The 15062-nt window shown below is 36.0% G+C and overlaps 2 protein-coding genes across 3 annotated transcripts; both read left to right on the top strand.

Annotated features, from left to right (window-relative positions):
• The first annotated feature begins 8131 nt into the window (after positions 1–8131).
• On the top strand, positions 8132–9732 carry LOC149922726 (uncharacterized). The gene is made up of 4 exons (XM_090162313.1): positions 8132–8172; positions 9286–9425; positions 9530–9627; positions 9698–9732. Exons 1-4 carry the CDS (start codon positions 8137–8139, stop codon positions 9730–9732), a joined length of 309 nt encoding a protein of 102 aa, XP_090018439.1. The 5' UTR covers positions 8132–8136.
• Positions 9733–10450: 718 nt separating this feature from the next.
• On the top strand, positions 10451–14053 carry LOC149922725 (protein spinster homolog 3-like). 2 transcript variants are annotated; one of them, XM_090163591.1, is made up of 9 exons: positions 10451–10870; positions 10940–11142; positions 11215–11433; positions 11504–11640; positions 11698–11829; positions 11893–12088; positions 12767–12931; positions 12993–13167; positions 13858–14053. In XM_090163591.1, exons 1-9 carry the CDS (start codon positions 10519–10521, stop codon positions 13923–13925), a joined length of 1647 nt encoding a protein of 548 aa, XP_090019717.1. In that variant the 5' UTR covers positions 10451–10518; the 3' UTR covers positions 13926–14053. The 2 variants fall into 2 exon arrangements, with proteins under 2 accessions (XP_090019717.1, XP_090019716.1); XM_090163590.1 differs by lacking the exon at positions 13858–14053 and adding an exon at positions 13449–13803 and having other exon boundaries at positions 10465–10870.
• The last annotated feature ends 1009 nt before the right edge of the window (positions 14054–15062 follow it).

Below are 15062 nucleotides of genomic sequence, written 5' to 3'. Positions count from 1 at the left end.
TCCCATCTATGAGTAGAGGCTGCAAAAAACGCGTAAAGATTTTGGACAGTGGAGAAAAAAGAACAAGCTTCTTGACAACTTTCGGCAGCGCAAACTCCAACAAGATTCAAAGAATGTGCCGAGCACGGTATATATACTGCGTAAGGGTTGGCATTCTTTATTCGTGCCTGCAACCCGCTATACATTCCTGACATATTACTCGCGTTGTCGTACGATTGACCACGGCAATTTTCGATTTTTAAGTCATGGGACTCCAAGGTTTTTAGTACTGCATTTTCTAGATCTTCCGATTTGTGGCCAATTTTTCGTAAAAACCAATAAACCTTTCAATTGGAATACCAGTACTACACTTTACAAATCGAAATATGAACGCTAACTGATCTATATGTGAAATGTCAGGCGTTAAGTCGACGCTTATAGAAAAGTATTTGGCTTCCTTGATTTCTTTATAGTATGAGAAATCACATTTGACGCCATCAGTTTTAGGAATTCGTCACAAACGGTACTGGAGAGATAGGATATTTTGCCACGACCAGCATTACCATAACGCTCAATATGGCTTGCTAAAAATGGATCGAATTCTGCTATAAGCTCTAAGGCCAGCATGTAATTTCCATTGTAGTGTGATCCAAATTTTTCATCTTTTCCTCGAAATGGAAGACCTCGGCTTGAAAGTTTCTTTATAACAGCTACTAGCCTCTTCAATATATTTCGCCAATAATTAAACTCATTTTCTATATCTGATTTTAATTGAGAATCAATTTTTCCTAATAAGTTGGCTCTCTTCACATAAGCCAATTGGCTCGCTCTATGTTCGGCTGAATTTTCATGCTGACTAAGACGGTTCGTAATATTCTTCCAGTCACTTAATCCCGTAGTGGCTAAACTACATTTCCTTCCAAATAATCGACAAGGTGCGCAAAAAACAGCTTTTAAGCTCTCCGAGTATACCATATATTCCCGCAGTTTCACTTCACCATTTAAATGTTGTCGTTCAAACGCAAACTTTGTTAGCGCCCTTTCTTTGTCACCAAACATTCGTTTTGAAAGGCTAAAATCACTCTCGATGTTCTGATTTATTCCATATTTTAATAAATACTCAATAGTAAAATCATTTATAATCCACTCTGCTGGATCCGCACTTACTACGGGTATTGCACGACTGTTGACCTTTATTATTTCGACCGTTTTCAAGTTGCTTTCGGTTTCATCGCTATTCGTGTCAACTAACTTCACCGAAGAAACTGATATTTTGGTGTTTGAAACATCTAAGTCCATGCATTTCGAGTTATTGCAGTCTGCTTCATAATATTTATGGCCATCACTACTGGTAATGAGACTAGAACTCGCAGATAATTCACAAATTTCAATCTTAGAATCAGATTGAGACCGTACTACAAAGGAATCTAGTTTTCGCATTTTAGCTAATAGTTCGTGATTTTTTTCTTTTTTTTAAGAGCATTTTTCTTATTCTGAAAACCGCTCAATTTCGTTTTTGAACTCATAATGCCTACCGAAGAGAAAAAAATTCAAAAATACAAACTAGCTATTGATTTCCGGTTTTGTTTCGAGGAACAACTTACGCAAAATTTTACTATATCTGTCCCCACCCGATTTTTTAATATTTTTTTTATAGATAAATTTTGGATTATTTTATAGGCAAAACGGATAAAACGGGTTAAGAAATGGCTAAAATGGTTTATAAACGGCTAAAATGCGTTAAATTACAGCTAAAATATGTTGAAATACAGTAAAAAGTGTCAACCTTTAAAACGTTAGTACTGTTTTGCATTGTAACTTTATCTCTTTCCTCAGAAAAAATTCCAAACCTCATAAACTTTAGTACAGTTTTGCATTTCAACATTATTTCTTTAGTCAGCAGCCCTACTTTATCCAAAACGTATTAAAATCTAGAAATATAAAGAACCGTTCTAGGAAAAAATCACAGGAAAATTAAATTTTATAAAAATTCATATCTTTGGAAAATCTAAATTTTTAAAAATTCATATCTTTGGAAATGACCATTTCCGACCAAACATTTTAACATGAAAATAATCCATAACTTTAGTAAAAAAAATTACTAAACACAAATTGGATGGGAACAGCTATCCTACACTTAGCAAACAATTTAAAACAAAATTAACTTACCAAGTATGGAAGGCGGGAATATTTTCCTACAAATGAGTTTGGATATTGAGGAGGATCTCGAGACATCAATTATTGAGAAAACTGAATATAAGGAGTAAGACTAAGACATGAACAATGTCACTGTATTCCCTCCAAAATTTAAATACATCTAGTTCGATTTCACTCCAACAGTCCAACTGCAAAAGACTTTATACGCTTCGCTACTAAGATTGGCGTTCAATCCACACGTGACAGGAGTAACTTTCTTTCTCCCTGGGACCAATATCGAAGTTTTAAGCGTTGGGATAATTGTGCAACAAGATTATTGTCCTTCCAATTTTACGATACGTCAGCGATATTTTTAATAAATTCGGTGAAAAAAAAAGAATTTACAGTTTCTTCGTTTTACTACAGTGGTTTTATAAAGTATTGAATAAAACGTTTGAGAAAATGGAATAACGTTAACAGAATTTTGGCGCCCCTAGAAAAGTGGCGCCCTAGGCACGTGCCTACTGTGCCTAATGGTTAATACGCCCCTGGTTTTTTCCCCCGACCTCCAAACTCAGTGAAAAATAGGTCTTTTTCAACCGAACCAAAATTATTTTTACACTTTCGACTATGCCCTACAACATTTCTATTGAAACATTTTGCGTGACACCTACCGGTGAAAACATAAATTTTCCAAAACGGCACAAAATCGTTCGATGTTTCTGAAATTGAGTAACCAAAGCCTTCCATACCTAACAAATAAACCCGGCAAATTTCAGAACCCTAGCATAAATACATTTCGAGAAAAATGGCCTGATCGAGAAAATTGAGACACCCTGTATATATTTTAAACGCGCTCTTTATTTTTATATTTTTAAAATGGTTCCTATTTTAAATAATGAATAAAGCCGTTCGTGATATATCTATTTCATTAAAATAAACAAGTTCGTACCAGGATGCAATAGCCTTCTACTAGTTCAGGCCAGAATCTATATAAATATATATATATATATATATATATATATTTATATATTGGTTTGTTACCTTTTATGCACGCCCAAGATAATTGTCCGATTCGCACGAAATTTGGCCTGTGGCATTGTGGCCCCTGACGTCAGGTTTTAGGGGCGTCTTGAGATTGCTAACCTTCGTAGTTTTTGACCACGGGACCAATAACCGGTGACCGCAAGACCGAAACCCCTGACCTCACGCTGTCAAGAGACGCGGGTATTAAGAGACACGGGAGTTTATATCTCTGGCTCTAATTGCCTCACTTAGCTGCTGCATGGCACGACCTTCGACCCTTTTCGCTCGCGTTCGTTCTCTTTTTTCAGCCCCTCTCCCCTCTCCCCTCTCTATCTGTGGCACGCAGACACCTTTGCCCGGGTCGTATTCATTCCACGCATACCCATAATACCAACCGATATGCAATTTAATTTTCAACGCCTGCAATTTCCAATCAATCTTAGCTTCGCAATGACAATTAATAAAGCGCGAGGACAGTCACTTAAAACTGGGGGTATTAATTTAGAAAACCCAAGCATTATGTGGCGTGCTCCAGAGTTGGAGTTGCAAATAACCTGTACATACTTACTCCAATCGGAGAAACTAAAAATATTGTGTACAAAAAGCTTTATCATAATTACATCTTAAACTAATCAAAGAAATCAAATATATGTTATAAGATATGATATTTTGCACTATTAAACGTTTGCAATTTAAAAAAATTCCTATTTACTATTTAAAAATAATTTAATATGCATTTTGTTCCCGTTTTCTAAGCCCTAATTTACTCAACTAGCTGAGAAGCCCGGCTGAATTATTTTTAAATAGTAAACAGGCATTTTTTAAATTGCAAACGTTTATTAGTGCAATATTAACACATATTTGATTTCTTTGATTAGTTTCAGATGTAAATATGATAAAGCGTTTTTGTACACAATATTTTTAGTTTATCCGTTTGGAGTAAGTATGTACAGGTTATTTGCAGCTCCAATTCTTGAGCACGCCACATAAAGCATGGGTTTTCTAAATTAATACCCGCAGTTTTAAGTGACTGTCCTTGCGCTTTATTAATTGTCATTGCGAAGCTAAGATTGATTGGAAACCGGCCGGAGCAGTAAAGTGCATATTTTTCCTGTTTTCTAAACCCCAATTTACTAAACTAGCTGAAAGCACGGTCGGAGCCCGGGCTTCTCAGCTAGTCTGAAATAAGAGAGAGAGGTTGAGCAGAGCATTTTAGAAGTTTGCAGGGGCGTAGGAACGTTCTAGAAGTTGGAGGGGGCAAAGAGAAACGAAAAGGGGTCTGGAGAATGGTTTTTAATTTTTAATGGAGTGTAGCTTCTCCGAATGCATGGGTACTTTTTACTACTATGTAAATTGGTGGGAAAAGACTGAAATTTAAACACAGTTGAGATTCTATAAACTGTATATGCTTTCCAAATGATAATTTGAGCCTTTTGAAGATTTCAACTGACCAAAAAGCTGGAGGGGGCAATAACATTAGTTGCCCCTCCCAGCCAAATTCTAGGGAGGGGCATTGCCCCCCTGCCCCTCCCGGTTCCTACGCCCCTGGAAGTTTGAACGACAACGTCGCGAGTCACGGGTTAATTCTCCACAATTTTCTTTCGCCTTTGTACTTTGGAGTTGGAGTCTTTTATAACTTGAAGTATAATACCGGTACCTCTATCGTTTAAATACAAATACTGAATATTACAATTTTCCAGCTCAACAAATCGAGATACAGGGTGTCCACTAAAATCAAAAATTATAAATAACTGAAAAACGATTTTTTAAAGCGGAATTGTCACCAAAACCAAAATTTACGAGGCTTTTTTACAGAATGATAGAAAATATATTAATGATTATGTACCTGAAATTTTATAGTTATTGGAAAAGTATTTAAAAAGTTACGCTACTTTTTCCGCAACCTTCATCAAACGGCTCCAAAAATTTCAGAAATCGCGGTTGAACCTACGTGCAGCGCCAAAAAAATTAAGCGACAAAAATTTTAGAAACGGCGGCATGTAAGGCATTTTAAAAACACGATTAACTACAATCTACGAGTGTAACTCGGTTAAAAAGTTGGCCCAGGCCGTAATATTAGTTCCACATCGGTGTATTCGGTTGGGCAAGCCAATACACCCTTAGTAGACACAGGAAGGTAAACTAATACAAAAGCTGTTGATGCTACGTGATTTTTTATCGTTTGATATATAAATTTCCATCCTAAGTTAAAGAGTGGATGCCGCCCACCATCAGGAGACCGGGTGGGCAAACTAATATAAAAGCTGTTGGGCCCATGGTATTTCCTATTGTTTGATATATAATTTACCACCCTATGTTAAAGAGTGGGCACCGCCCACCCTCAGGATACGTGGGTGGGCAAACCAATACAAAATCTGTTGAGGCCATGTGATTTCCTATCGTTTGATATATCATTTACCATCCTATGTTAAAGAGTGGCCACCGCCCACCCTCAGGATACCCGGGTGGGCAAACCAATACAAAAGCTGTTCAGGCCATGTGATTTTATATTATCTCGGTGATTAAATTGGTATTTTCTTCCCTTTTACGACCTTTGTGATTTTGGTACCAATTTTCTCGACTTACTATTGGTCGAATCCGATCATGTTCACGCTATGTAGGCATAAAAAGTGCCGGGGAACACTTTTCGAATTGGAACCAACTTTCTAACACTTACGGTTCTCGAGATAGTTTTTGGATGACCTTGAAGACATGGTTCAAGGTCATCGAGGATATCATTCTTCTTTGGCCCCTGCACGTAATTAAAAGTCGCACACTCTTTCGATTCTTTCGCGTACCATTTGAGAAAAGAACAATTGTCCGTGGGGCTGAAATTTTTGATCCCGTAGGCTTCGGGCGGTGGCAAAGCCTCTCATCAGGCATTGATGCGTCAAAATTATTCGGCACGCAGTTTAGCACGAAATGAGGAAAATGACCCTTTAAGAATGCGTCGCCTAGTTCGAACGTAGCGGCGAATTTAGATAGTGGAATAGGGATAAAACCGAGGGGTCGGACACTTGCCATTATTTTGAACGGGATTTCGGGATTTCAATGTTAATTTACCATAGAGAGAGTTAAAAGATTTGGCGATTTTAGACAAAGTGTAGGGGATTTTGGTAAATGTCCGACCCCTTGGATAAAAGACTGAAAAAACGAAATAAATTAAATAAATAAAAATTAAAAAACAAAGTTCAATAAACAATATATACAGATATTGTATTCATACGTTAGTAAAAAACCGCCTTCTCATAATGGTTCCTTTACATTAATATTTTCCCTAAGGAAGGCAATGGCTCGGCGGTGAACTTTCTGCATTGTAACAATGCGACCCGAGTTCAATTCGTGATCACGATCAAATTTTACATTAAAATACTAAAATGTTTAATTAAATATAAGATTAATATAATTTATAAATATTTAATTAAATATAAGATTAATATAATTTATAAATACTTAATTAAATAAAAGATTAATATAATTTATAAATATTTAATTAAATATAAGATTAATATAATTTATAAATATTTAATTAAATATGAGATTAATATAATTTATAAATATTTAATTAAATATAAGATTAATATAATTTATAAATATTTAATTAAATATAAGATTAATATATTTTTAAATATTTAATTAAATATAAGATTAATATAATTTATAAATATTTAAAATGATGTAGAATAAATTACAATTGGTGGAAACCCTGCCATTGGACGTTGAGAGGTTGCATAACACTCAGCACTCGGTCCGTCCCAAAGTCATTAAGAAGAAGTTAGAGAAAAAACGCCCGTACAAACACAACAGACTCCACAACAATCATAACACAAACACAACAGACTCAACAAACACAACAGACGCAACAAACTCAACAACCACAACCGTCATTACATAAACTCAACATTCACACCCTACACATAAACATTCCAAAACGAAATATCCAATCAAACTGAGTTAAAACCGTCGCGACGGTGAGCGTTAACGAAAAAAACCATCCAAACCAAACCCAATCGCAAATTAAACGCTCACCGTCACACGGTGGTTTTGCCAACCTTTCGAGAAACTGCGTACGCAATGATTAACCTTTGCACGGATAATGCGAACGCGTTCGCAGGACAGACACACAGACACACAGACAGACAGACAGACAGACAGACAGACACGTTGATTGTATAACCCCTCCTAGGGGACTTTGTCCCCTCGGAGAGGTAAAAAATAAAACCCTAAGGTGGTATAAACAACCTCTTCGATGACTAAAAACTCATTAAAGTTCTACAAAGAACCCGGGAGTTCTAGGAAAAACCCTCAAAACACCCTTTTTTCTAAGAGTGTACCCTTATCTCTTATAATATATTATACAGATGAAAGGGTTTATCACAAGTTTGCAACTGTATATTCTTAAGCCTTAACCAAATCTTGGAGGAGGGAAGCTTCCCTCCTCCAAGACCAAATCATCTAAGTCTAGTAGGCAACAATTTGCTTTTCCCTCTGAGGCTCTGAGTGACGTCCCTCCCTCCAAAATCACCTTTCCGGCGCTCTGCGAAGATCCGCTAGGGAGCGTTTGAATGAACTTTTTCAGATTTTGCTGCCTGCAAACCATCCTTAGCATTGATTAGTATCATCTAGGAGCAACAAACACAAGGAGAACGCAGCTTGCCTTTAAACACGCTAACGTAGGGTTGTGTACGAATTTCATTGGATGAGCGTCACGAGCCTTTACGCTGAGCGTTTTACGGAAAGGGGGAAGACAATTTCCGAATTTTCCCCTTCCGACGGCAGCAGGCGCTAAAGCGTCTAGCCAATGAAAAACTTACACAAGAAAATCCACGACTTTTGACGGGTTGCGTTCTCCTCGTGTGGGGTGTTGTGTTTGTTGCTCCTAGGTTCCATGCTCTGTTCGATATTTTATTCTTATACTTTGGTTAAATTAAAAACAATTACGATACAGATAATGAAATAAGTTCCGAATGAAAACGACAGTTTATTAAGATTACTATGATGATGCAATGTAATATTTTTTGCCGTAAGCAGGTGAGAATTAAATAAACCGTCTACCAGCAAACTACAATTTATACATAGCTACCCGTCGAGTTTTGATTGAAATGGCGGCACCCACGTTTTGGCGGAAACAAGTTTATAACGTAATACAATAGGTGTTTCTATAAAATACGGGAGGTCATGTGACAATGTTTTGTCTACGTCACTTAGCTGTAGGCCTGTAGCTCTTGAAGGTAGAGAGTTCGCACTGAAGTCGCGAGACCTTTCGCAATTTGAAACCCGCGCGTACAAATAAAACTACTAAAAAACTTAAAGGGACTTTCAAGGGAGAGCTGCGAGGAGGTTGAAGTCCATATAAAATACGTCATTCGGTCGCCGTTCTTCGCATTTACAAAGTTAAACTCTGATGACGTTACAGTGACGTTTTATGAATCGACTTCCGACCCCTCATACCCTTCTTAAAAGTCCCTTTAAGCTCGTGACGCAGATAAAAACATTTTATACTTTTAATTTTTTATTGTTTTATTTTATGGAAACACCTATTATTTTGAAGACCACTCATTAATTTAGTTTTACCATGTGGGTTGGTTCATATCGTGATATGCTTAATTTCCACTAGAGCGCGCTTTAATCGATTTTCTTACGCGGGTACGAACGTTGAGTCATGGAAGAAGGATGGCATTAGTATACTTATTATGCCATACGTCTTCCATGGTTGAGTGGAGATCCCACTACGCGCGCTAGTATAGAAACCTAGCATTCATGGTGTTTTCCCTGATTACGTCATTGGTTTACAAAGCTGAGTGACGCCCCCCTTACGCGCGCTAGTAGAAACCAAGCATTAGAGTACTTCGCATTTTCTTGGCGTACTTCCTGATTACGTCATCGGTTTACAAAGCTGAGTTACGCCCCCCTTACGCGCGCTAGTAGAAACCAAGCATTAGAGTACTTCGCATATTCTTGGCGTACTTCCTGAGTACGTCATCGGTTTACAAAGCTGCGTGACGCCCCCCTTACGCGCGCTAGTAGAAAACAAGCATTAGGGTACTTCGCATATTCTTGGCGCACTCCCTGATTACGTCATCGGTTTACAGTCAAACTCGAAGTGAGTAGCCCCTCGTTTCTCTTCTAAATTTTGATTAATAGTTTTGTCAGGATGCAAACAAGGTGATTCCTGTGATAGCACCAAGTCACCTTCAAAAACAACCAAATGTTCCGCCAATGATCCGAAAGGCGACACCGACGACGACGCTTTCTGCTACTGTACTTGTCCTCTTGTCCTTAAGGTGAATATCAGTGCAAAGGCTTAACTATAGGAGGAACGATGGATTCTTTCTGCAAGAAAGGGGATACAATCTGCTGCTTGGATAATAAATGCGTTTGCTTATAGAATGCAGCAAGCCGTGAAACTATCAATAAAAGACAGATCTGCCACTTTTCACGTCCTCAGAATAATAAATCATTTTCATAATGCACGATCTATATACCGTATATATTTACACTTGTCATTATTGTGTACGATTGATATAAGAAATAAAATTATTACTTGAAATTTTAGTGGAATTTGCGATACAAAATTGGGCGTTTGATTGAAAGTTTTGGGTAGTTTTGACAATTATTTGGGCTTTTTAAATTTTGCGCAATATCGTCCGCTTATTCGAATTTTTGAGTGTGGTTTTTTTGTAGTATTGAGAAATGTGGGGTGGTTTTGGTGTTTTATAACATTTGCACGGTTTTGGGATGTATTTTGGAATAAAAGCATACACCTTATTTTAGGTAAAATTGTTTTCCTGACATGGAAAAGTGCGGTCGGATTAATCATCGGAAATGGAATCCAGAAGATCTAGACTTCTAGAGTAACGTAATACTGTTTTGAATTGACTTTTATTTAGTGGTGACTGGTCGATTAAGTTTCCTTGATTTAGTTGATTAAGAAGATCAAGTTAGTTATTTGAGATTGACAAGTTCAAGTGATCCTGAATACCAAAATTATGTTACATATATGCTTTCTGGTTCAACGCCGATATTCAGGCAAAATTCAAATTTCCCGCCAATATTCAGGAATTTGACTTTTTTTTGTGAAATCGATAATTTTATGGCTTTCGTAACTCCAGAACTGGCAACGCTGCCATAATGCCATTGTGACGTTATCTGAAAGGTAGCTTCACAGCACAACATGACGTGATGTAAATTTTAAAAAACCTTGTAGATAAAATCATAAACAGTGTAAAAATATGATAGTCTATAGAAAGCAGAGTTGGCTTAAAAATATGGCGTTGCAATTTTTTAAATAATGTTTTTTGTCCTGAGTATTAAATTATATAGCATATAAGATTAGAGCAACATTTTTTAAAGCAAGTCCAATTTTTTAATCGTAATATGGGTGATGTATCACCGGTTTTACCAGACCTTTTAGCAGGGGCAGATAACAATTTTAGTGTGAAGAAATCAGACTCTAGTGCTAACAACTGCAGCAGCTGTACCAAGGATACTTCTACAGAGCAGAACATTCCTGCCTCCCACTCTTCTGCGAACATGGGCATTTATTCTCGTACCAATGGTTATTCCATCGACAGTGAATTGATGAACTCCGATATGGGCACTACTATAATTCCAGGAAATGTAAAATATAATCAACCCCAATCCCAAGTGGCAAAAAGATCCTACATCACCATTGCGATTTTATTCTTCATAAATCTCATAAACTACATGGATAGATTGACAATAGCTGGTAAAATTATTTGTATTTTAAGTGTCATACATACATATGAATATTGGTAATTAATTTAATATGCAATAGGTATTCTCACCAGTGTCAAAAAGTACTATGGTCTTAACAATACCCAAGCTGGGCTTTTGCAAACAGCTTTTGTTGTCAGTTACATGATAATGGCTCCAATCTTTGGGTACCTCGGAGATCGATACAATAGGAAGAATATAATTGTTTTTGGAGTATTATTTTGGAGCGCAACAACCTTAGCTGGTTCCTTCATACCTGCAGATGTTAGAGCGATTGTTTATATGAAACGATTCTTAGAAGCCTTTGTACTTTAATTCTGACAATTTATATTACAGTATTATGTAATATTTCTCCTACTACGTGCTCTTGTGGGCACTGGAGAAGCTAGTTACTCGACTGTGGCTCCGACCATAATTGCTGATTTGTTTTCACATTCAATGAGGTCCAGAATGGTGGCAATTTTCTATTTCGCAATACCTGTTGGGAGTGGTTTAGGATACGTTGTTGGTTCATCTGTTTCAAGTTTGCTCGGAGATTGGTCTTGGGCGCTAAGAGTAATTATTTTTCTAATTTATATTAATATCATTTTGAATGTTCTTAGAAGAATTATTCTATCTCAAACAGGTAACCCCTGTATTGGGCATTTTAGCTGTACTTTTGACAATATTTGTTGTGAGAGAACCACCGAGGGGTGAAGCGGATGGTGGAACTTCTCTTAAAAATACTGACTTTAAAGAAGATTGCTTGCATTTATTGACTAAGTATGAAAAGGAGAAGTCTCTTAAGTGCAATAAATTTTAACCTCTTTATTATTTTAGCCGTTCTTTCATGTGGTCTACAATTGGTTTCACCTGTGTGACATTTGCAACTGGCTGTCTATCTTGGTGGGCTCCAACTTACATGAGTCTAGCTTTACAATCATTAGGAAGTAGCAATGCTGATGAAGACTCGTAAGATCGTTTAAAATTTTTCAATTATAAAGACAGTTTTTCATTTTTTTAAATATTTTGTAGGGTTGGATTAAAATTTGGCGTGATAACATGCCTGGCTGGCTTTTTCGGCATTGTTCTGGGTTCCTTCGGATCTCAGTATTACAGAAAATTCAATAACAAAGCTGATCCTCTGATATGCGCTTTAGGAGTTATGCTCAGCGTACCCTTGCTTTTTGTAGGATGTGTAATTGCAGATAGACACGAAAATCTTTCATGGGTTTGTTTTGCTATTCCTAGCTTCTTATCATAAGTAGATGGTTTCTTTAAGGGGAATCTATTATGAACTACTTTTTGCTGACAGAAGCAATAATTAATTTGATTACGACAAAAGTGATATAAGTACCAATTATGTATGAGAAGACTAGCAATTTTAACCCACCTTATAATAAAATTGATGAAAGAACACATCTAAGAGTGGATACATAGACACACTTATATATACTCTATCTTGATATCATAATTCGATAAATTTTTAGCATTTTAAAGTGTAGGAAATGACACTTGTTTAAACATGTCACTTTCATAACGATTAAGGTCTCAAATTTGTAAATAACTGTTTGCAGAAACAATGCTAGTGTTTATAATAAGGAATTTTATGGTCCATATTTGATAAGACATTATAATTTTGACAAAGTAAGCATTATTATTAATTTTTGAAACCATTTCAATTTTCAATAAGTCTTGCCTGCTGTATAAAAAAAAGCTAGTGAGGGATTTTTTTTATAGCAACTATAAAAACATAGTAACAATTCTTGGAAAGTTGTCAGTCCTAAGTACCAACTTAGTTGTATTTTACTTATCATAGTCCTAATTTAAGATTTTTATTTTACATTGGTAGGAAATAATGCTTTATATCTATTTCAGTATATGTTTCTTATGATTGTTCACATTTCAGACTCTTATTTTCTTTGGAGAGTTACTTCTTTGCGTAAATTGGGCTATAGTAGCTGATATGTTACTTTACGTGGTAATTCCAACACGGCGTTCTATAGCTGGTGCTGCCCAAATATTAATATCACATTTACTGGGAGACGCATTCAGTCCTTATCTGATCGGAGCTGTACGTTTGCTTTGCTTTTCTAATGAAAACATTCATTAATAATGTTAATTTTCTTGTAAAGGTATCAGACTCTTACATTGCGAGTCATCATCCTGTTACTGTGAAAACCAATTATATAGGCCTTCAGTATTCACTTTACATATGTTCGTTCGTACTGATCCTAGGAAGTATGTCATTTTTTATGACATCATTTTATATCGTCGAAGATAAAGAGAAATGTAAAAAGGAAACCATGGGTAAGACGCTGTTTAAATGTTATACGTTATTTAACTGTCTTTAAAGCATGTTGGAATTTTTTGTTGTTTTTGTGCAGAAAATCCTTTAATTAACACCAACCCTTTCCGATTTCTAATTGTCTTTTAATAATTATTATTCAACTAACATTTTAATAGACTATGATTTGTGATATCTTTGAATCGTAGTTTGCATGAATATTTTTAATACACGCAAGCATGTACTTACTCTAAACGTTCCTTAAATGAAACAGAAAAAATAACTATCAAAGGAATTCTTTTAGGTGGGGAACAAGACTCCTTATTCAACCAACGTATGCCAAATCCCGTTGAATCGAGTGTTGATGAATTTGGTTGGTCCTTTAGCGACACAAACCCCCTAGTTACTTAATTTTATATAATAGGTATCCAAAGAACATATTTATGCAACAATTTTGTAAATCTCTTGGTAATTTAATCATTAATTATGTACCTGAAATTTTTCGGTAACTTAAGAAGCGTAATAATAATCTTAGTTTATATTTTATACAAATCAAAATTGTCCGTTGTTTTCCAATTTGGTTGTAAATATGTGCGTCCATTTATGTCCTCTTGTTTATTAATTGTATATATGCTTTTCTTAGACGGAAATTCAAATAAATATATTTTCAGAAATTATTACTTTTGTTATTTTAACACTGTATAAATTAATAGAAAGAACATCGGATTCTGCTCATCCTGAAAACTATGGAGCTACCAATACCGCTGATGGATATTTTTAATTTAATTGGGATTGGTCATTTATTCATTTTATAATGGAAGTACCTCTATATTATTAACTATTATTATTAAATACTCTTTTTCTTTTTTACTATTGTTATATGGGTTACAGATGTTACCAGGAAATTATATAAGTATATATATATATATATATATATATATATAATAAATGTTTATTTATAAATAATTTCCACATGTTACTAAAGCCAAATTATCCATGACCTTTCTAATCGTTTTTTATATGTTTATAAAACAATAAAATTATTTACATATTTAAAGTTTTGAGTGTTTTAAACTTCTAGTGTTAGAGAACCATAGACATAGGAACTATGGAGTATCACAAGCTAGAACAGTCCATGACACATAGGAGCAACAAACACAAGGAGAACGCAGCTAGCCTTTATACACGCTAACGAAGGGTTGTGTACGAATTTCATTGGACAAGCGTCACGAGCCTTTACGCTGAACCTTTGACGGAAAGGGGGTAGGCAATTTCCGAATTTTCCCCTTCCGACGGCAGCAGGCGCTAAAGCGTCTAGCCAATGAAAATTGTACGCAAGAAAATCCACGACTTTTGACGGGTTGCGTGGGGGGGGGGGGGGGTCGGAATAAAGGTTTACAAGTTTTTGGTGTACATAGCGGGTCCTTCACACCATGCACGCAATTAAAAAACAAACAAAAAAGAAAAATAATAAAAAGCTCGAAGTACACTGTACGAATGGTAGAATTACACCAAAAACAAAGGAAAACAAAATAAGGAAACCGAGCAGAGTGTCAATGCACCGCACGTCGCAGAATAGCACAGGTGGAAATAATAATGTCCATATGAGCTCCATGTACTGCTTTAAGAACTCCCACTTGACGGGTTGCGTTCTCCTCCTGTGGGGTGTTGTGTTTGTTGCTCCTAGATGACACCATGGAGGTGTATCCCATGATGACACTAATATGGAAAAAATTCCGTGGCGAAACTAAACCTTTTGGTGGAGAATGTAGAAACTGTAAAAAGCGGAAAATTCAAACGTTGGACGCAAAAACGTATTAGCATATGTAACATAATTACTCATAAGTATGCCACTGTACCTTTATTCCATTCAAAAATCTTCGCTAACGGTTGGTTTCACCACGAACCAGTAAAAAGG

Source organism: Leiobunum rupestre, chromosome 11, assembly GCF_980474605.1.
Source record: "Leiobunum rupestre chromosome 11, qqLeiRupe1.1.hap1, whole genome shotgun sequence".
NCBI lineage: Eukaryota > Metazoa > Arthropoda > Arachnida > Opiliones > Sclerosomatidae > Leiobunum > Leiobunum rupestre.
This window is presented reverse-complemented; position numbering and strand designations above follow the sequence as displayed.

Bases quoted from the DNA above. Each gene is read 5' to 3' on its own strand.
- LOC149922726 (XM_090162313.1), top strand. From the start codon at position 8,137: ATGATGATGCAATGTAATATTTTTTGCCGTAAGCAG. The intron at 9,426-9,529 runs GTGAATATCAGT...GTTTGCTTATAG, and splicing joins CTTGTCCTCTTGTCCTTAAG to AATGCAGCAAGCCGTGAAAC. The intron at 9,628-9,697 runs GTATATATTTAC...TTGAAATTTTAG, and splicing joins TAATGCACGATCTATATACC to TGGAATTTGCGATACAAAAT.
- LOC149922725 (XM_090163590.1), top strand. From the start codon at position 10,519: ATGGGTGATGTATCACCGGTTTTACCAGACCTTTTAGCAGGGGCAGAT. The intron at 11,143-11,214 runs GTTAGAGCGATT...TTTATATTACAG, and splicing joins GTTCCTTCATACCTGCAGAT to TATTATGTAATATTTCTCCT. The intron at 11,830-11,892 runs GTAAGATCGTTT...AATATTTTGTAG, and splicing joins AGCAATGCTGATGAAGACTC to GGTTGGATTAAAATTTGGCG.